Source organism: Lepidochelys kempii, chromosome 11 (assembly GCF_965140285.1).
Source record: "Lepidochelys kempii isolate rLepKem1 chromosome 11, rLepKem1.hap1, whole genome shotgun sequence".
Classification (NCBI taxonomy): domain Eukaryota; kingdom Metazoa; phylum Chordata; order Testudines; family Cheloniidae; genus Lepidochelys; species Lepidochelys kempii.
The window spans coordinates 51,730,565-51,751,408 of record NC_136390.1 but is presented as its reverse complement, the minus strand read 5'-3'; the positions used below and the strand labels follow the sequence as shown (position 1 = coordinate 51,751,408).

The window sequence follows — 20,844 nt, the reverse complement described above, 5'->3', positions numbered from 1 at the left end:
CGCCCAAAGCCCCACCTACCTCCCAAAGAACCCTCCAGACCCCTTATCGTCCCACCACCCCGTTCTCCAGCAACCCTCCTCGCCCCAGTGACCCGTCAGCTGGACGATGTTTTAAGTGTAACGAGCTGGGGCATGTAAAGGCCAACTGCCCCAAGAACCCCAACAGATTACAGTTCATTGCACCGGAATCACACCAGAGGTCCACAGGCCCAGATACCTCCCAGATACCCTTGGAGCGGAGGGAAACTGTGAGTGTGGGTGGGAAGAAGGTCACCGCGTGGAGGGACACCGGAGCACAAGTGTCAGCTATCCATGCTTCCTTAGTGGACCCCAATTTAATCAACCCAGAGATCCAAGTGACGATTCAACCCTTCAAGTCCAACTCTTTCAATTTGCCTACAGCCAAGTTGCCTGTCCAGTACAAGGGCTGGTCAGGAATGTGGACTTTTGCAGTCTATGATGATTATCCCATCCCCATGCTGTTGGGGGAAGACTTGGCCAATCATGTGAAGCAGGCCAAGAGGGTGGGAATGGTCACCCGCAACCAGGCTAAACAAGCCGTGAGGCCTAGCTCTGTTCCGGAAACTTCTATCAGGACCCAGTCAGAGGTGATGGACCTGGACCCCAGGCCAATGTCTGCAACAGCAGTAGTGGATCCAGTCCCAGAGACCCAGACGGAACCAGTCCCAGAACCGGAACCAGCCAAACAACCAACACCAGACCCCGTGTCAGCACTGAATCCAGTACTTGCAACCTCAACACCAGAGGGCCCCACCGAACCTGAACTGGCAGCAGCCGATAACCCTACACAAGAGGCTCAGCCGGAGCCTGAATCCCAACATAGTGCACCAGCGGAGAGCGGTTCACAGTCAACAGAAACAGCTCCATCCCCTATATCGCTTCCAGAGGGACCAAGCCTAGGTCCACAATCCCATGAGGAACTGATGTCTCCAGCATCAAGGGAACAGTTCCAGACCGAACAGGAAGCAGATGAAAGCCTCCAGAGAGCTTGGACGGCGGCACGGAGCAACCCACCGCCTCTCAGCTCTTCTAATCGATCCAGGTTTGTTGTAGAAAGAGGACTTTTATACAAGGAAACTCTTTCTGGGGGACACCAGGAAGACTGGCATCCTCAGAGACAGTTGGTAGTTCCAACTAAATACCGGGCCAAGCTCTTGAGCTTAGCCCATGATCACCCTAGTGGCCATGCTGGGGTGAACAGGACCAAAGACCGTTTGGGGGGGTCATTCCACTGGGAGGGAATGGGCAAGGATGTTTCTACCTATGTCCAGTCTTGTGAGGTGTGCCAAAGAGTGGGAAAACCCCAAGACCAGGTCAAAGCTCCTCTCCAGCCACTCCCCATCATTGAAGTTCCATTTCAGCGAGTAGCTGTGGATATTCTGGGTCCTTTTCCGAAAAAGACACCCAGAGGAAAGCAGTACATACTGACTTTCATGGATTTTGCCACCCGATGGCCGGAAGCAGTAGCTCTAAGCAACACCAGGGCTAAAAGTGTGTGCCAGGCCCTAGCAGACATTTTTGCCAGGGTAGGTTGGCCCTCCGACATCCTCACAGATGCAGGGACTAATTTCCTGGCAGGAACTATGAAAAACCTTTGGGAAGCTCATGGGGTAAATCACTTGGTTGCCACTCCTTACCATCATCAAACAAATGGCATGGTGGAGAAGTTTAATGGAACTTTGGGGGCCATGATACGTAAATTCGTAAATGAGCACTCCAATGATTGGGACCTAGTATTGCAGCAGTTGCTCTTTGCCTACAGAGCTGTACCACATCCCAGTTTAGGGTTTTCCCCATTTGAACTTGTATATGGCCGTGAGGTTAAGGGGCCATTGCAGTTGGTGAAGCAGCAATGGGAGGGATTTACACCTTCTCCAGGAACTAACATTCTGGACTTTGTAACCAACCTACAAAACACCCTCCGAACCTCTTTAGCCCTTGCTAGAGAAAACTTACAGGATGCTCAAAAAGAGCAAAAAGCCTGGTATGATAAACATGCCAGAGAGCGTTCCTTCAAAGTAGGAGACCAGGTCATGGTCTTAAAGGCGCTCCAGGCCCATAAAATGGAAGCATCGTGGGAAGGGCCATTCGTGGTCCAGGAGCGCCTGGGAGCTGTTAATTATCTCATAGCATTCCCCACCTCCAACCGAAAGCCTAAGGTGTATCATATTAATTCTCTAAAGCCCTTTTATTCCAGAGAATTAAAGGTTTGTCAGTTTACAGCCCAGGGAGGAGACGACGCTGAGTGGCCTGAAGGTGTCTACTACGAAGGGAAATGTGCTGGTGGTGTGGAAGAGGTGAACCTCTCCATGACCCTTGGGCGTATGCAGCGACAGCAGATCCAGGAGCTGTGCACTAGCTACGCGCCAACGTTCTCAGCCACCCCAGGACTGACTGAACGGGCATACCACTCCATTGACACAGGTAATGCTCACCCAATTAGGGTCCAACCTTACCGGGTGTCTCCTCAAGCTAAAACTGCTATAGAACGGGAGATCCAGGATATGTTACAGATGGGTGTAATCCGCCCCTCTGAAAGTGCATGGGCATCTCCAGTGGTTCTAGTTCCCAAACCAGATGGGGAAATACGTTTTTGCGTGGACTACCGTAAGCTAAATGCTGTAACTCGCCCAGACAACTATCCCATGCCACGCACAGATGAACTATTAGAGAAACTGGGAAGGGCCCAGTTCATCTCTACCTTGGACTTAACCAAGGGGTACTGGCAGGTACCGCTAGATGAATCTGCCAAGGAAAGGTCAGCCTTCATCACACATCTCGGGCTGTATGAATTTAATGTACTCCCTTTCGGGCTGCGAAATGCACCCGCCACTTTCCAAAGACTTGTAGATGGTCTCCTAGCGGGATTAGGAGAATATGCAGTCGCCTACCTTGACGATGTGGCCATATTTTCGGATTCCTGGGCAGACCACCTGGAACATCTACAAAAAGTCCTTGAGCGCATAAGGGAGGCAGGACTAACTGTTAAGGCTAAGAAGTGTCAAATAGGCCTAAACAGAGTGACTTACCTTGGACACCAGGTGGGTCAAGGAACTATCAGCCCCCTACAGGCCAAAGTGGATGCTATCCAAAAGTGGCCTGTCCCAAAGTCAAAGAAACAGGTTCAATCCTTCTTAGGCTTGGCCGGTTATTACAGACGATTTGTACCGCACTACAGCCAAATCGCTGCCCCACTGACAGACCTAACCAAAAAGAAACAGCCAAATGCTGTTCAGTGGACCGGAAAGTGTCAGAAGGCCTTTAACAAGCTTAAAGCGACACTCATGTCTGACCCTGTACTAAGGGCCCCAGACTTTGACAAACCGTTCCTAGTAACCACAGATGCATCCGAGCGTGGTGTGGGAGCAGTTTTAATGCAGAAAGGACCTGATCAAGAATTCCACCCTGTAGTGTTTCTCAGCAAAAAACTGTCTGAGAGGGAAAGCAACTGGTCAGTCACTGAAAAAGAATGTTATGCCATTGTCTACGCTCTGGAAAAGCTACGCCCATATGTTTGGGGACGGCGTTTCCACCTGCAAACCGACCATGCTGCACTAAAGTGGCTTCACACCGTCAAAGAAACTAACAGAAAACTTCTTCGGTGGAGTTTAGCTCTCCAAGATTTTGATTTCGACATCCAACACATCTCAGGAGCTTCTAACAAAGTGGCTGATGCACTCTCCCGTGAAAGTTTCCCAGAATCAACTGGTTAAAATCGTCCTTGAGATGTGGAAAATATTGTTAGTCTTTATGTACTTGGTAGTATATTTAGAGATGCATGTGTCTTATTAACTCTGTTTTCCTAGAGCTCCAGGAAGAAATCCCAGCCAGTGTTTCACCCTAGCTGAGATTTGGGGGGCGTGTCATAAATATAAAGGGAAGGGTAAACCCCTTTGAAATCCCTCCTGGCCAGGGGAAAGCTCCTCTCACCTGTAAAGGGTTAAGAAGCTAAAGGTAACCTCGCTGGCACCTGACCAAAATGACCAATGAGGAGACAAGATACTTTCAAAAGCTGGGAGGAGGGAGAGAAACAAAGGGTTTGTGTGTCTGTCTGTAGTCGTCTTGGCCGGGGACAGAACAGGAATGGAGTCTTAGAACTTTTAGTAAGTAATCTAGCTAGGTATGTGTTAGATTATGATTTCTTTAAATGGCTGAGAAAAGAATTGTGCTGAATAGAATAACTATTTCTGTCTGTGTATCTTTTCTGTAACTTAAGGTTTTGCCTAGAGGGGTTCTCTATGTTTTTGAATCTAATTACCCTGTAAGATATATACCATCCTGATTTTACAGGGGAGATTTCTTTATTTCTATTTACTTCTATTTTTTATTAAAAGTCTTCTTGTAAAACACTGAATGCTTTTTCATTGTTCTCAGATCCAAGGGTTTGGGTTTGTGGTCACCTATGCAAATTGGTGAGGCTTTTTATCCAACATTTCCCAGGAAAGGGGGGGTGCAAGTGTTGGGAGGATTGTTCATTGTTCTTAAGATCCAAGGGTCTGGGTCTGTAGTCACCTAGGCAAATTGGTGAGGCTTTTTACCAAACCTTGTCCAGGAAGTGGGGTGCAAGGTTTTGGGAAGTATTTTGGGGGGAAGGACGCGTCCAAACAGCTCTTCCCCAGTAACCAGTATTCGTTTGGTGGTGGTAGCGGCCAGTCTAAGGATAACGGGGGTAATATTTTGTACCTTGGGGAAGTTTTGACCTAAGCTGGTAAAGATAAGCTTAGGAGGTTTTTCATGCAGGTCCCCACATCTGTACCCTAGAGTTCAGAGTGGGGGAGGAACCTTGACACAAGCCTAGACTGATGGGTCGACAGTTCTACCACCAGAGACCTTCTGAGCCTCCCCTTAAGAGGAGAAGGTTCAAAACCCCATTTCCCCGCACCTTCCACAGCAGGTTCCTCGTCCCAGTCCTCAGCTAAACGTTATTTTTGATGGGAGCTTGAGAGCTGCAAACCACTAAGTCCAACACCTCCTGATCTTCATGCAACCTTTGGGGATCATCTAGGACTCTTTTTTCAACACTTGGAGTACAATAACAATGGACAAATGGGTGCTGAACATCATCCATTCTGTCTATATGATAGAGTCTATGTCCCTACCCTGTCCAAAACTCCCATTCCCTTTAGGGGGCCACTCTCACAAGAAGATTCTCAAACAAGAAGTAGAATCCCTCTTACAGTGAGGAGCAATAGAGCAGGCTGGTTCTCAGTACTAAGAGAGGGGTTTTTACTCAACATACTTCCTAATACCCAAAAAGGGCAGTAAGAGACCCATTCTCAGTCTTTGCCATCTCAACTATTTTATAAACAAATTCAAGGTTTGCATGGTCATGTTAGCATCTATAATTCCATCCTTGGAAAAAGACATGTGGTTTACAGCTCCTGACATGGAGGGTGCCTACTTTTACATGGACCTTCTCTCCTGCTCTCAGATGCTTTCTCAGATTCATGGTGGACTCTGACCACTTTCAACACAGAGTACTCCCTTTCAGCATTTCTACTGCCTCTCAGGTCTTTAGCAATGTGTTGTCTGTAGTAGCAGCCTATATCAGATGCCTTGATTTCACTGTCTTCCCATACCTCAACAATTGGCTCCTTGTCATCAGGTCATGCCAAGAGGCTTATGTGTCAACTTCGACAATGCTGCAACTCCTCTCCTCTTTGGGGGTCAAATGCTGAAAAGTCCATTCTCACCCCAACACAGACTTTAGACTTCATTGGGGTGTCCTGAAATTCAATCATGATAAGGCTTATCTGCCAACAGACAGGTTTCAGGCTATGAATGAGCTCATAGATCAGGTCATAAGCAACTCTTGAATATGTGTCAAGATTTCTCTCTGTCTATCCTAGGTCATACAGCTTCATGCACTTATGTCACACCGTTTGCGAGTCTCTGCCTACAGGTATGGCTTCAAACAGTGTACTCATTAAAATGGCAGTCCATGAACACCATAGTGACTGTTCCCCCAAAGTGATATCCATTTTATGGTTGAAGAATCCCTGCCAAGTATGCATGGGGGTTCCCCTGCTTGCCTCCTCACTGGATGGGGCAGTCATTACAGATACATCTCTGTGGAGTTGGGGAGCCCACATGGACAACTGTAGAGTTCAATGCACCTGGACATCTTGAGAGTTCTGGAGTTGTGAGCAGTTAGATGGGCTTGTGAAGCACTTCTTGTGTTCATTCAAGGTCACCATGCTTAACATCACAACCATTCCCCTGTGTGCAGAAGCAGGCAGTCTGTTGAATTGGTGCATTGGCAATCAGATCACCCTGTACCTCTCAGGAACCAGAATGTACAAGCGGACTCTCTGAGCAGACACTTTGCGGTTGATCACGAATGGTAGCTATATGACTCTGTGCTGAACAATATTTTCACTTTATGGGGGACCACCACCAGGGACCTGTTCGCCTCCCAAACAAACAGGAAATGCAACATATACTGCACCAGAGGAGGCCTAGGTTGCCACTTGCAGGGCAACACTATTTCTTCCATGGTCAGACCAGCTGAACTATGCTTTCCCTCCACTACCACTCTTGCCTCTGGTTTTACACAAGATTCGGCAGGATAGGGCATGCATCATCCTCATTGCCCCTAGCTGGCCCAGACAGTTTTGATTCCTGAACCTCCTATGCATGTCATCTCGGGCACCGATCATTATTCCGCATTTCCTGATCTCTTGACCTAGGGGAACAGCAAGATGAAGCAAGACCAACCCAGGTCCACTTTATCTCAGGGCTTGGTTTTTGTATGGGTGTTTTCTTTAGAACAATAATGTTCTGAAGCTATATAGAGCATCCTTGCTAATAGCAGGAAGGATTCATCTAGGAAATGTTACCTAGCCAAGTGGAGGCGTTTAGCTGAGGATATCAAAGACATATATCCACAGAAGCTGTGGATAGTCCTCTTATTTTGGACTGTATGCTTTCATTAAAGACAGCAGGTTTGTCCATCAGCTCCTTTTGGCAGCAATCACAGGGCTACTCTATCTTCCTGCACCCATTGACTAGCAGATTCTGGAATGGTCTAATCAGAATCTTTCCAGCTATTAAAAAAAAAGCCTCCCCCCCGCCAATGGGACTTCAATCTTGTTCTCTCAGTACTCATTATGCCTCCATTTTGAACCATTAGTTTCTTGCTCCATGTGTCCCCTTTCCATGAAGGTTGAATTCCTGGTAGCCATCTCTTCAGCTAGGAAGGTTGGTGAACTTGGAGCACTGATGATGGATCCTTCTTACACTATATTCCAAAAGGACAAAGTTTCATTGTGTTTACACACTAAACTCACCCCCAAAGTAGTTTGAGTTTCACCTGAACCAGTCAATTCACCTTGTGCTCTTCACAAAACCACATGCATCCTCAGAAGAAAGGAGGTTGTTTGTTTCCATAGCAGAAAGAGTCAGGGGTCAGGCTGTATTGTCTCAAAGAATTTCAATATGGATCTCAGGATGTATTTTGTTCTGCTATCAGCTGTCTAATCTTCCCCCCAGACTCAGAGGATAAGAGTTCATTCCAGAAGAGCATAAATAGCATCCATAGCATCACTTTAAGAAGTTCTTCTCCTTGATATCTACAAGGCAGCTATGTGGAGTTCCAGTCACATGCTTTTGAATCATTATGCCTTGGTACAGGACTCCTCTGCTGATGCATCTTTCGGAATGGCAGTCTTCCTTTCTGCTCTGCCACCTACAACCTTGCACCCTCCTCCTATTTGAGTGCTCCTTGTCAGTCACCCACAATGGAATTACACATAGGGATCAGCACTTGAAGAAGAGAAAGTTACTTACCTTAAAGTAACTGGTGGTTCTTCGAGATGTGTGGTCCCTGCTTGTATTCCACTACCCATCTTCCTTCTTGTCTGCTTTGGATCTTCTTTGATTTGCAGTGGAGAAGGAACTGGAGAGGCGGTCAGTCTGCCCCACCCCTTATTTCCTTGGTTGGAGGCCAGAGGTGAGCCAGGGTGCAGGTGTGGACCAATGGACACTGCTTTCAAAACTCTCTGTTTCCAAGTGTATGGTGCGCATGCATACCCCTCAGTGGAATACAGATAGGGACCACACATCTTGAAGAACCTCCAGTTGCTATAAGGTAACAAACATTGTCTTTCTGGTTCACATATTAACATCCCACTTTTGAAAGGGGAAATTTCCTAGAGATCTAAGTCCAGTTTTTGCATCAAATCTCAAACTAATTTGTTTCCACATTTGATACAGCAAACCTATGCAAATGGACACAAAACCATCAAACCAAAACTAACCTATGGGCTAGGAATGAGATCTGGCTAAGGGAAAGCTGAGTTTTATAAAACAATAACCTTCTTTTGGACTCCAGGGCTTCTGAATCAGTTCTAACGAACATTTGTGATATGCTTTCAAACTCTTTGCACAGCTCTAGAGAGGACCTTCCCTAAGCAATTGCAAACCACCTGATCCCTTTGTTCTTTTTCCTCCCACAGCTACCTTTCCTAACCCAAGGAGACTGTGGCCTTGCTACCTAAGCAAACACTGTAAGACACACAGAGCCCTAAAAGACAGCAGCAGGTAGGAGTGATGGAAGATTGGCAGGGAGAGGATTCACTGCTGGAGGGGGATTGGAGTGAGGGGACATGGAGGGCTACAGGGAATTGTAGGGTCTGCCATATTTTGGGATAGGGTAGCATCTGAGATCTTGGGACTTATCCACAGAGAACGTCATACTAGAGCTTGTCACAAAGCAGGAGAAAAATGTGAAATTTTCATCCCTGGTCACAGTTCAAACTTCAACAAAAAAATTCACTGGAATTTTGAAAAATTTTGACCAGCTCTATTTCAAATCTTATTGAAAGGTTCCTTGTTAGTGGAGATGCATTTTGCTTTGTGGGGACAAGTTTTCTGTGTATTCTTATGGTCATTTTTGAAATAAGATCATGTAGTAAACTGTCCCCAGCTTATTAAAAGTGTATATTTTCTTATGCTGTGGACTGGTTTGCCTATATGTACGTTAGCAGCACCAGGCACTGGCAGCTAACTAGAGACTGCTGTATGTATTCTGGCAATGCTGAGGATTTGTTTACTGCTTCATAATGAAATCTATTGTTGCTCCTAATAAGTAGATGTATTTAATATTGAGGCTAGAGTTTGCATGTCTTGTTTTTACTCTGCTTGTAGTCCCGTTAACCATGGCAAGAATTATCTAAAGGAGACAAGGAGATTATAATGTTAGCTGTTACTGTCACTGTCTGAACAGGAGTAACTTGTGAAGTGTGTGTGAAATACTTCCTGGGCTCAATTCTCCCCTGCATCAGAGTTCCACTTGGTGCAGGGGAGGCGTGGCTATCAAGGAACAGATTACGCTTTCCTGATTCTGTGCTGGTCCAGACTTGGTGTCAGCTTAATGGTTGCTCTAAGGCCTTTATGCCAGTGGAGGTTCAGCATAAAATAGCAGTGCTCTGCCATAGCCCAGCGTACTCCTCTTCTCTCCTTCTTTGGCACATTCCTTGTGCCGTATGTGGTGCAGGAGCCAGTTCCAACAGCTTTTCGACAGCGGGGAGTTCGCCTGTGTCACAAAATGCAAATCAGTTCTGTGATGATTACAACCAGAGCTGGTCAACATTGTCCAAATTTAACTTTTTTGAAACACTAATGGACAGGAACATTTTTATAACATTTTTTCTAAAAAAACAGCTAATTGGGCAAGTCGAAAACATTTACATTTGAAATTTTGATGGGGGAAAAAGGGACAAATTCTTCCAGGAAAATATGAACAATGTTCCTGTTTCTTTTTTCTTTGACCAGCTCTAATTGGGGCCTTTGTCACCTTCCCCATTTGCACTCAAATCACGGCAAGAAAGTCTACCTGTCACTGCAGCCACTGGGAGCGGGATATAGACTGTTGCTCTGGCTGTTCCAGACTGTGACTCCCTGGCTGCTGATGCTGGGCTTTACCTTTTCCCCTTCAAATGAAGGATATAGCCTCTCCCAGCAGATGGGATTAAACATTCCCACCCAGCAGGAGCAGGTGATCCCATCCCAGAAATCAGGGGGACAGGGTTTGAGCTTCCCCAGCCCCTGAGCTATGTTGGGAGGATGAGGTAAAGAAGGGTAGAGTCTACTTCCAGTGACTAGTTGGATGTAGAGGTTGCAGATGGTTCTCTCCCAGGATCTGAAATGTTAAGTAGAGCACTTTCTCAATGGCTGAATGGGAGGTGAGGATTTAGGTAGATCCTCTTCCAGTTGCCAGGGGGCAGAGGCACATTGACCAGGGAAAGGTAAGTAGGTAGACCACCATTCTGGCTTCCAGAAGAGTATAGCTTCTTCCAGAAGTTTGCAATATTCAGGGATATTCCTCCCAGTAGGTAGGGCAGAGGGTAGAGATAGCCCCAGTAACTTGGGGGCAGATAGGCGAGAGCCCTTTTATGGCTGTCCAAGCAGGGTAATCCCCCTTGCAAAAAGTAGCGGGGGTTGGTAGCTCTCCTGGTGTCTCAGGGGGCTGGGATGCTGATAGACACTGCAGCAAACTCAGAGGGAGGTGGATCGTTTAACTTCCACTCAGTGGTGAAAAGGGAAGGGGAGAGCCTCTTCCCAGCAACTTGGAAGGGGTAGAATCCCCTGTCAGTGGCTAAAGACGGGGTATATACTCTCCTATGCCGGGTCCCTTTCAGCAGCCAGGAATGTGTGTAAGGAGCAGACCACTCTCTTCTCCGCAGCCTTTTGTTCAAATACGTTTGGGTCTCTTAATAAATTGCTCTGATACATTATCTTTACTGTACCGCAGCAGGAAACGATCCTGAAAGTGTATTTGTAAAAGGGAAAGTTCAAGGAAAAGTGAAGCTAGCTCTGATTCGGTTGTTCTCCATCAATCAGACTGTTGCTTGGCAGGGACTGGGTGACTATGAGCCTGAACAAGCTGAAAAGGGGCAGGGAAAGAAGTGGAGGCAGCATTCTTCCTATTTAAAGCTGCATCACTTCAAAAAAGTGTTTGCAGACGGTGACCGAGCTGGTGCTGAGAAAAAGGGGCTTGCAGATCTTGTCCTGGAGCTAGTGCTGAAAGGAAAAAGATCCCACAGCTGACTTCATGGTGCTAAAATAACCTTACGTTTTTGCACTTTTTGCTGCCCAGGGGGATACACATGTCTAATATTTAGACATGATGGCAATCTGGGTGCAAACAAGAACTTTCTTCATTCTTGCTGCTTTATTAGGGCAATTTGTAACAACAAAAGCACAAGAAGACTTTCAAGAAGAATTTGAGGGTGGTGAGTTTCCTTTTTTCTTTGTGTGCAGTGTGTTTATTGCATAGTTTGGATAATAAGGGCAACAGAAAGCCTGTGGGATACTGTAATTGTGAGCCTTTTTGGTTTAAATGCGGAGAAGGGGGCTGAGAGGTTTCCACCTTGGGAGTCTGATCGGAAGACAGCTGCGTTTTTTAAAGCTGGAGCTTTGCAAGGTTCTCAAGTCTCTTGCCTTCGGTGCATTGTTTTGCAGATCGGGGGAGAACAATTAAATGCAAAATGTTTCTGTGGCGCATTTAGGAATAAACCCTGTTGCCTGGCATTAACTCCGTGTGGGGCTGGGGAGACTGGAAAGTTTGAACAAAAGAAAGTGCTTGGGATGAGACTAAATGCAGTCTCTGGGGTTGGAAACTAGCCTGAACAATCTGAACTGAGTTGAGAGAAGTAAACACAGAAGCCTTGCAGGGTGGAGTCTTTTTGCACTGAGCTGCATCTGCTTTATTAAATCCTTTGTTTTAGGGAATTTTCTTTCTTTCTTTCTTTCTTTCTTTCTTTCTTTCTTTCTTTCTTTCTTTCTTTCTTTCTGTCTGTCTGTCTGTCTGTCTGTCTGTCTGTCTGTCTGTCTGTCTTTCCAGTGACAGGATTTGATGGAATCCAGGCTTTTCTTGCATGGTACATCCCCACCCTTTTGACTTGCTTATCTGGACAGTGATAGTTTTCTCCAGGATGTTTGAAGTCAGGAAGCAAACTTAGTACTTCACTTATGTGGCATGGCAGGCTTTATGTTCCTTTATATTTAATATCATGTAACTGCAAGAAAGTGATGGTTATTCAGGAGACTTTGTAGTGGCCTTTTCCTCTATTTTGCCAAATCCAGATGCATTCGTGTATTATGTCTCTTTGAAAAGGGTGAAGACTAGTTATATTTCATCCAGTAGGTATAGTGCCCTAGGTTAGGTTTCTCACATAATAAATCATGGCAGAGGTTAATGGAAAAAGATGTAGAAATGACTAATAGGCTAAAATTCAATATAAATGACAATGATTTTATTGCATCCTATCATGCAGTTTCCTGTTTGTTTGTTTTTTTGTTATGTTTTGTTATTAAACCCTCTCCCATAATCTGCAATACAGGGCACTGCATAAGTAATGGGAATTCAAATCCTAATGAATAAAACAGTGAAACTATTTTGAAAATGTTTGCAGTCCTGTGAGAGAAAATGAGATGCTTATGATTCTGTACATTGTATAAGAAGCCCTATAGAGGGAGCACTTTGTGTAGTTTTGGGAGTATATTTCATATGGTTGCCATAAAGTGGGACATATCTTGTACGTTTTTCAGATATAATGGTAACTAGAAAGGAAGAACCTATTATAAAAGCCTAGATGTAGAATATCAGACTATTAAATGACGAACACGGAACTTCTAATTTCATTTATGACCTTTCTGTAACTTTTTTAAAAAAAGGCAAATTTTAATTGAGATTTTTGCAGGCATAATGCATGCCATTTATTTGTTCATTGCTATTAAGGGAACTGTGGGTTAAGCTCTTGATGTAACAACATATTTTCAAATGCACATTATATATACTGAACTCTCAGTAAACAGTAACGTGCATTTGATAGGCCAGATTATGAAATGTGTTATCATAAGATAACTTGTCTCTTGCATCATTTTCAGTTATTGCTCTTTCTGCTTAAGAATGCACTGGCTTGTGTTTAACTTAATTACATGAGGAAACTCCTCCTGCCATGCTCAGTGTAAAAAAGAAGAACTATTCAATTATTTGGAAAGAAAATGTGTTTGTATTGAAGTAGGGAAGGAAATTCATCCCTATAGTTTGTTTGTATCTCAGTCTGGTGCACTTGTTGAATTGTATATGAAAAATGACATTAAATTCTGATTAAGAGCCTGATTTAGGCCCATCAATGCAAAGAAAATTCACAGCTTAGTTTGTCCTTAGCTCACCTTGTTGTCATGCAAGTTACTGCAAGTTTCTGAGATCAGTGCATACTGTCGTGTTCTGTCAGTGATTCAATACACCTCCTCTTCTACCTCTTCCCGTCTCCCTCCCCCCCAAAACTGCCCTGAACTGCTAGAGAACCAATGATAGTAGGTGTTTGCCATAGTTCCTAAATTACAGATGTATCTGGGGGGAATGCGGGAGGCGTTTTGGAAATCTTAGCTTAGAATGACTACCAGTTTTGCTGCTTTTGGAAAAAATGGAGAACTCTCTGCATTGATTTAGCATTCCCACACTAAAAATATAAAATAAATAAATAAAACTCCTACCAACAGGGAGGAATGAGGAAAAACACACAACTTTTGCTAATATAACTAACAGAATGTATATGGGGCTCAGCATGAGACTGGGGTGCCCGAGTATGTTTGGAAGAACAACTAGATTGAAAGTAGTAAAGCAGGTAGAAAATTCCTGAATGGATTTCAAAGGATGACTAAGTAGATTCACTAAAGGACTTTTAAAAACAAAGACATCATTTAACAATTCTCTGTGATGCTAAAAAATCACTTTAAAATGAAATCTGTTTACCTACAGAATCTTTCTTGCTCAATGCCAGGGCATAGCGATTTGTTTTGGTAAGGTTGCTCATGACAAGATTACTTGGTTGGCAGTAGTTATGTATGATAAAGTCATGTTAAATGCATGTTAAAAATAACAAAAATGTCAAACATATGGTAAAATAATGGTAGGCCTAATTATGGGACTAGCCACCTTGAGAGTCTTCCTTTAAGCATCATTTGGAAGTGCAGTTTGATACCATGTAGGTAACTGTGCTATAAATGCCTCGGTAGAGAGAAGGATGCTGGTCTTCAGTCTAAATTCTGTAAATTGGTCCAGGCTAGTTTAGGAGTGCAGGAAGGCCAAATGGAGCCCACATGGTGGCTGGAATTGTGGTTTCTGGGCCTTCCACTACTTGGCCCTGTAGTGAACATTGGGAGTAGGCATTGTCACATATAGTTAAGGTCCTTTTCCTCCTGCCTTAGGGCTCAGCATAGGGGAAACTGTTGGAAGAACCATGGCATGCTCTTAGGCCAGTAGTTTTCAAACTGCGGGTCATGACCCAGTACTGGGTAGTGGAATGGAAGACACTGGGTCATGGCAGCTCTGGTCAGGACTGCCGACTGAGCCGTTAAAAGTCCCATCGGCGGTGCTGCCCGCCTAAGGCAGGCTAGTCCGTACCTGTGCCGACACCGTGCTGCGCCCCACAAGCGGCCAGCAGCAAGTCTGGCTCCCAGGTGGGGGGGGCCACGGGGCTCCACACACTGCCTCAGCCCTGAGCACTGGCTCTGCACTCCCATTCGCTGATTCCTGGCCAATGGCAGCTGGGGTGGGGGGTGGTGCCTGCGGGCGAGAGCCGTGTGGAGCCACTTGCATGCCTCTGCCTAGGAGCCAGACCTGCTGCTGGCCACTTCTGGGGCACAGCGTGATTCACGGTGCCAGGACAGGCAGGAAGCCTGCCTTAGCACCCCGCATTGCAGCGCTGACAGGGAGCCGGCCAAGGTAATCCCGTGCCCCAATCCCCTGTCCCAGCCCTGAGCCCCCCCAAACCTGCACCCCAAAGCCCTCATCCCTGGCCCCATCCCCAGTCCAGAGCCCTGCCCCCCTCCCACACCCTGTACCCCTCATTCCCGGCTCTGTTGGGTCACAGGCATGAACAATTTTCTTCAACTGGGTCGCCAGAAAAAAAGTTTGAAAAACCACTGTCCTAGGCCATTCCTTGCCTGTGCACCAGCTCTCTGCCAGTTTCCTTAAACACCCATCCTTAGTGATACACCACAAGAGTTGTTTCATGAAAACTAGAACGTCACTTTCTTCACTCTTGCTTGTCTGAATCTGAGTTGGGATACTGGGAATTGCCTCAATGCAGGAAGATTTATAGTCTCGTCCAAACTCCATCTGAATATAGAAGTGCTTACCTATGGCAATAATTTCCTGGATTTCTGTGTGTTCCTATATTCTCCAAGTAGTTCAGTTTGCTTCTCTTGCCAGTTTTGGTTAAATTTACTCCAAAATATGGAAAATTTCCTTGCCTCCTGCATGCATTTCAATGTCTTACATCTGTAACATCCCACATATTGTGAAGTCAGTCCCACTCCCACTGAAGGGTGCTTTAGCAGGATTGGGCCATTTGTTTTTTCTTGTTCTTCTGAGTAAGCAAGCTCTTAAAAACTGTGGATCTTCTCAAGCAAGATCCTCCCACAGAGAAGGTCTTTTCCCTTTGTGACACTGTCACTCCCACCCTAGGACTCAATGGAGGTTTCTCAATAAGGTTAGGATCTACACAAAGGAAAAAGAGATGGAGTCTGGCCAGAGTGGAGGCAGGCATGAATAGCACTGTGTGGGGTGGATGTAGGGCTAGAAGATATGTACATTGTCTCCTCACTGGCCTCACAGAGCTAATCTGGTGTTTTTTCTTAAAACCTTAGCTCCTGGAATCATCTGATTACATGAGAATCTCTGCTTCCATTTTTTTTCCATTTCTGGATCTTATGGTGGCAAAAGGAGAGTTGGAAAATATGACCCCTAAAGGCTATGGATTTGTCAAGAACAAATTATGCCAAACCAATCTAATTTCCTTCTTTGGCAGGGTTACTGGCCTAGTAGATGGGGGGAAGCAGTGGATGTGGTATACTTTGATTTTAGTAAAGCTTCTGACACAGTACCACATGACATTCTTATAATCAAACTAAGGAAATATACTTTAGATAAAATTACTATAAGATGGGTGAAAAACTGGTTGAAAGACAGTACTCAAAGAATAGTTATCAATACTCACTGTCAAACTGGGCAGATGTATCTAATGCAGTCCCACACGAGTCAGTCCTGGGTCTACTAGTATTTAATATTTTCATTAAGAACTTCAATAATGGAGTGGAGAGTATGCTTATTACATTTGCGAATGACAACAAGCTGGGAGGGGCTGCAAGCATTTTGGAGGACAGAATTAGAATTCAAAATGACTTTGGGAAATTGGAGAATCAGTCTGAAATCAACAAGATGAAATTCAATAAAGACAAGTGCAAAGTACTGCACTTAGGAAGGAAAAATCAATACACAAATACAAAATGGAGAACAATTGGCTAGGCAGTAGTATTGATGAAAAGGATCTAGGAGTTATAGTAGATCACAAATTGAATATGAGTCAACAATGTGAAGCAATTACAAAAAAGGCTAGTATCATTCTGGGGTGTACTAAGAGGATTGTCATATGTGAGATATGGGAGGTAATTGTCCTGCTGTACACAACACTGGTGAAGTCTAAGCTGGAGTAATAGTGTTCAATTTTGGGTGCCACACTTTAAGAAAGATGTGGATAAATTGGAGAGAGTCCAGAGGAGAGCAACAAAAATGATAAAAGGTTTGAAAACCTGACCTATCAGGAAAGGTAAAATAACTGGTCATACTTAGTTTCAAGAAAAGAAGACTGAGGTTGAACTTGATACCAATCTTCAATATGTCAAGGGCTGTTATAAAGAGGATGGTGGTCAATTTTACTCCATGTCTGCTGAAGGTAGGGCAAGAAGTAATGGGTGTAAACTGCAGCAAGGAAGATTTAGGTTAGATATTGGGAAAATCTTTGTAATTATATGGGTAGTTAAGCTCTGGAATAGGCTTCCAAGGAGGCTGTAGAATCCCCACCATTGGAGGTTTTTAAGAACAGGGTGGACAAACATCCATCAGGGATGGTTCAGGTTTACTTGGTCCTGCCTGGGGACTGCATGGGGCTGGACTTGATGACCTCTCAAGGTCCCTTCCAGCCCTACTATGAAAAATCAGAAATTGAAGAAAGATTGGAAATTTATTTTAAAAATCTCATGATATTTTGGGACCTGACTCATGAATTTTGAACATGTCTGACTGGCAGTACTGCTCCTTCATCTGTGGAACTATATAGAAAAAACTCTGCAAGGGGAACCTCTTGGAGATTTCCTCCCACCATGAGAGAGGGCGGTCTAGTTCAAAGTTATGAAATCCGCTTGGAAGAGAGAGAGTGTGGTTCACACAAGTGATGCACATCTGCTGAATACTTGGAAAAGATCATAGCTACTCAGGAATTTAAAAATAATTGTGTGCTTTGACTTATAGTACTGGAATTTTTACCACAGTGTTTATAAATACAGATTATTGCCATAGAAACCACATCATCATCTCATCTCTCTCCCTGTCTCTCACACTCCCATGCACCATTTATTGTTGAATGTTAATTTTCTTAAGTGTTAATATATTTTAATATTAGCAGAGTTAGGAAGGATTTGGCAACCTTGTCTTATAAGATTTCAGGATCAGGTCCATTAATATTGTTTATTAACATAAATTGCAAGGGCCATTATGTGAACTTGTCAGGAACCTACTTTCCCCTCTTACATTCTTTTCTTTACAAAAATTGAAAAAATAAAACTTCTGCCAAACAGCAGTGACTTTATTATATATTTATATAGGAAAACCCATTTTAGAAACAGCATCATTTTTCAGTGTGGTCCCTCCAGATTTCCATCTGGGTTCGCTGAGCCATAGGAGGTTAAATGATTTGCCTATGATCAGGATTAGAACCCAGGCACTCTCTGTTTTCCCCTTTCTCTGTTTAAACAACTAGACCACACAGCATTTTGTGAGAGAAAAGATATAGTGGGATTATGGGAGGGAGGGGGCGGGGAAGAACTAGTTACTCTGAGGAAAGGTAAGAGTGATTATAATGTGACAGTTCTTTTATGTAACTTTTTGCAGTATACAGAGAAAGGCAATGAACTGTGTTCCAAGGAATAAAAAACAGAGCAAATTCCAGCTTCAGACATGTGATCAGTCCTTATATGTACATGAGTTTAGGTGCTTTCTGCTAAGTTTCTGTCTTTGTGACTCTGGAGCTTAGAACTGTAGATGTTAACTGTATGTAGATGTTAACTGTATGTATAACATAGGGTGGAATGATACATGCATTAACTCTATATATAACGAGAAAGGAATGAACAGAACTGTCCATTTACAGAAATATATATTCTATAGATTTTGAGGAAATCAGGTACTACAGCCTCAACTTGAAATAAAATGATTAGAACATACTCCATTTACACTTATGTGACATATAATGTCTCTCAGGAGGATATGTAGCTACATAGTTCACACTTTTAAACAATAAAAGGTGCTTCTGAGGTGACACCATATTTCAGATATATACAGTCATGTCTTGCCTCCAAGATAGTGGTAGGATTATTACAGTATTGTGTGTTGTGTGATGTTAAAAAGTTCCCAGATAACAACATTTGAATCGCTTGTTTTCCGTACTTCAGGAAATTATGCAAGGATTTTGCAGACTGGAGCATCCTTAGTTAGGATAAAGGAAACTTGCAGAATTAAGTCTGCTGCTGAGCAACCATTGATAATGAGAAGGTGCCACTGTTTAAAATCTGTGACACAACATCTACATGAAGTAACAGTCCTGTATGTGGAAGGCATACTTTTTGCTACATACTTTCTGCTACTCCTGCTATAAGTCTCTTTTGGTTTGCCATGGTATATCCACTAAGGCAAATTAATTCCATGGTTTGTTAACATTTTATTCCTGATTCTTCTGATTTTGGGTCTGTCCTTTCTGTCCATCTCATTTAGCTCATCTATTTTAATGAGTTTTTTTAATTAGCATCCATTATTATAGTGTCTAATGACCTGTTCCAAATGGGTGGCTTTCCCCTGACTTCAGAAGACATTGGATGAGGCACCATAGTGCAATCCCAATGGCACTAATCCTAGAGGGAAAGGGCTGCAGGATCAGTCCCTAAGGACAGTAGTAAATTTAGTATCTCTTTTTAGGTTGCCTGAAATATTACCCGAAATAGATTGCAGTAAAATATGTTTCAGTATTTTAGCATTTCAGCTAATAGGAAATATTTGTTAGCTTTTCAGAATTCACTGAAGAGAACACATCCAATAAGTTGTGTAAATGCTGTATGGAAAAAGTTCAATTGTATAATTGCCAAAGATGCACAATTTACACTATTTAATATAATTGGACATGTTCCAAATTTAATTAACCACTCAAAAGACCCAGATCACTTGTTTGTAACATTTGGCACACTGTGATTCTTTTAATCCAAAACTATCTTCTGATGTACTGAACTATCTTAAATTTGAATGAGTCCAAAGTGAATTTTTAAAATTTAGCATAAATGATAGTATGGAAAATAATTACTAGTACTGGGAAATCTAAATCCCCACACTAGGTTTCACAGTAATTTGTTAATGGATCTTTAGGAATAATAATGCCATGATAAATCCTCTTCCTGTAGACTGAGGGACATCACATTGATGTGTCTGAACTTACCTGAAGTCCATTTAGGGTCTGATGCCATTCCCGGTGAAATCAGTGATTACCCAATGACTAGGATGGGAGTTTGATCGGGTCCACATCGAATATTTAAAAATTCAGCATCAGCGAAGGTCCCAAATCAAAAACTCAGTTCTAAAATCTGGAAAAGAACTTCAGAATCTTTGAAAAGTCCAGATACGAAGGAATAGTTTCATCTCTATCTCTACTCAGGAGTCACTTCACTCAATTTAACATAGAATCATAGAATATCAGGGTTGGAAGGGACCTCAGGAGGTCATCTAGTCCAACCCCCTGCTCAAAGCAGGACCAATCCCCAATTTAAATCATCCCAGCCAGGGCTTTGTCAAGCCTGACCTTAAAAACTTCTAAGGAAGGAGATTCTACCACCTCCCTAGGTAACGCATTCCAGTGTTTCACCACCCTCCTAGTGAAAAAGTTTTTCCTAATGTCCAACCTAAACCTCCCCCACTGCAACTTGAGACCATTACTCCTTGTCCTGTCATCTTCTACCACTGAGAATAGTCTAGAACCATCCTCTTTGGAACCACCTCTCAGGTAGTTGAAAGCAGCTATCAAATCCCCCCTCATTCTTCTCTTCTGCAGACTAAACAATCCCAGTTCCCTCAGCCTTTCCTCATAAGTCATGTGTTCCAGACCCCTAATCATTTTTGTTGCCCTTCGCTGGACTCTCTCCAATTTTTCCACATCCTTCTTGTAGTGTGGGGCCCAAAACAGGATACAGTACTCCAGATGAGGTCTCACCAATGTCGAATAGAGGGAAACGATCACGTCCCTCGATCTGCTCGCTATGCCCCTACTTATACATCCCAAAATGCCATTGGCCTTCTTGGCAACAAGGGCACACTGTTGACTCGTATCCAGCTTCTCGTCCACTGTCACCCCTACGTCCTTTTCTGCAGAACTGCTGCCTAGCCATTTGGTCCCTAGTCTGTAGCCGTGCGTTGGATTCTTCCATCCTAAGTGCAGGACCCTGCACTTATCCTTATTGAACCTCATCAGATTTCTTTTGGCCCAATCCTCCAATTTGTCTAGGTCCCTCTGTATCCTATCCCTACCTGCCACCGTATCTACCACTCCTCCCAGTTTAGTATCATCCGCAAATTTGCTGAGAGTGCAATCCACACCATCCTCCAGATCATTTATGAAGATATTGAACAAAACCGGCCCCAGGACCGACCCTTGGGGCACTCCACTTGATACCGGCTGCCATCTAGACATGGAGCCATTGATCACTACCCGTTGAGCC

General features: G+C 43.9%; 1 protein-coding gene across 1 annotated transcript in view; it reads left to right on the top strand.

Annotated features, from left to right (window-relative positions):
* Positions 1–10,989: 10,989 nt before the first annotated feature.
* COL5A2 (collagen type V alpha 2 chain) overlaps positions 10,990–20,844 on the top strand; it is a 166,598-nt gene continuing 156,743 nt past the window's right edge. The window contains exon 1 of the mRNA XM_073306133.2: positions 10,990–11,255. Within this exon, the coding sequence (XP_073162234.2) occupies positions 11,147–11,255 (109 nt within the window). The 5' untranslated portion in view covers positions 10,990–11,146. The remainder of the gene's footprint in view (positions 11,256–20,844) is intronic.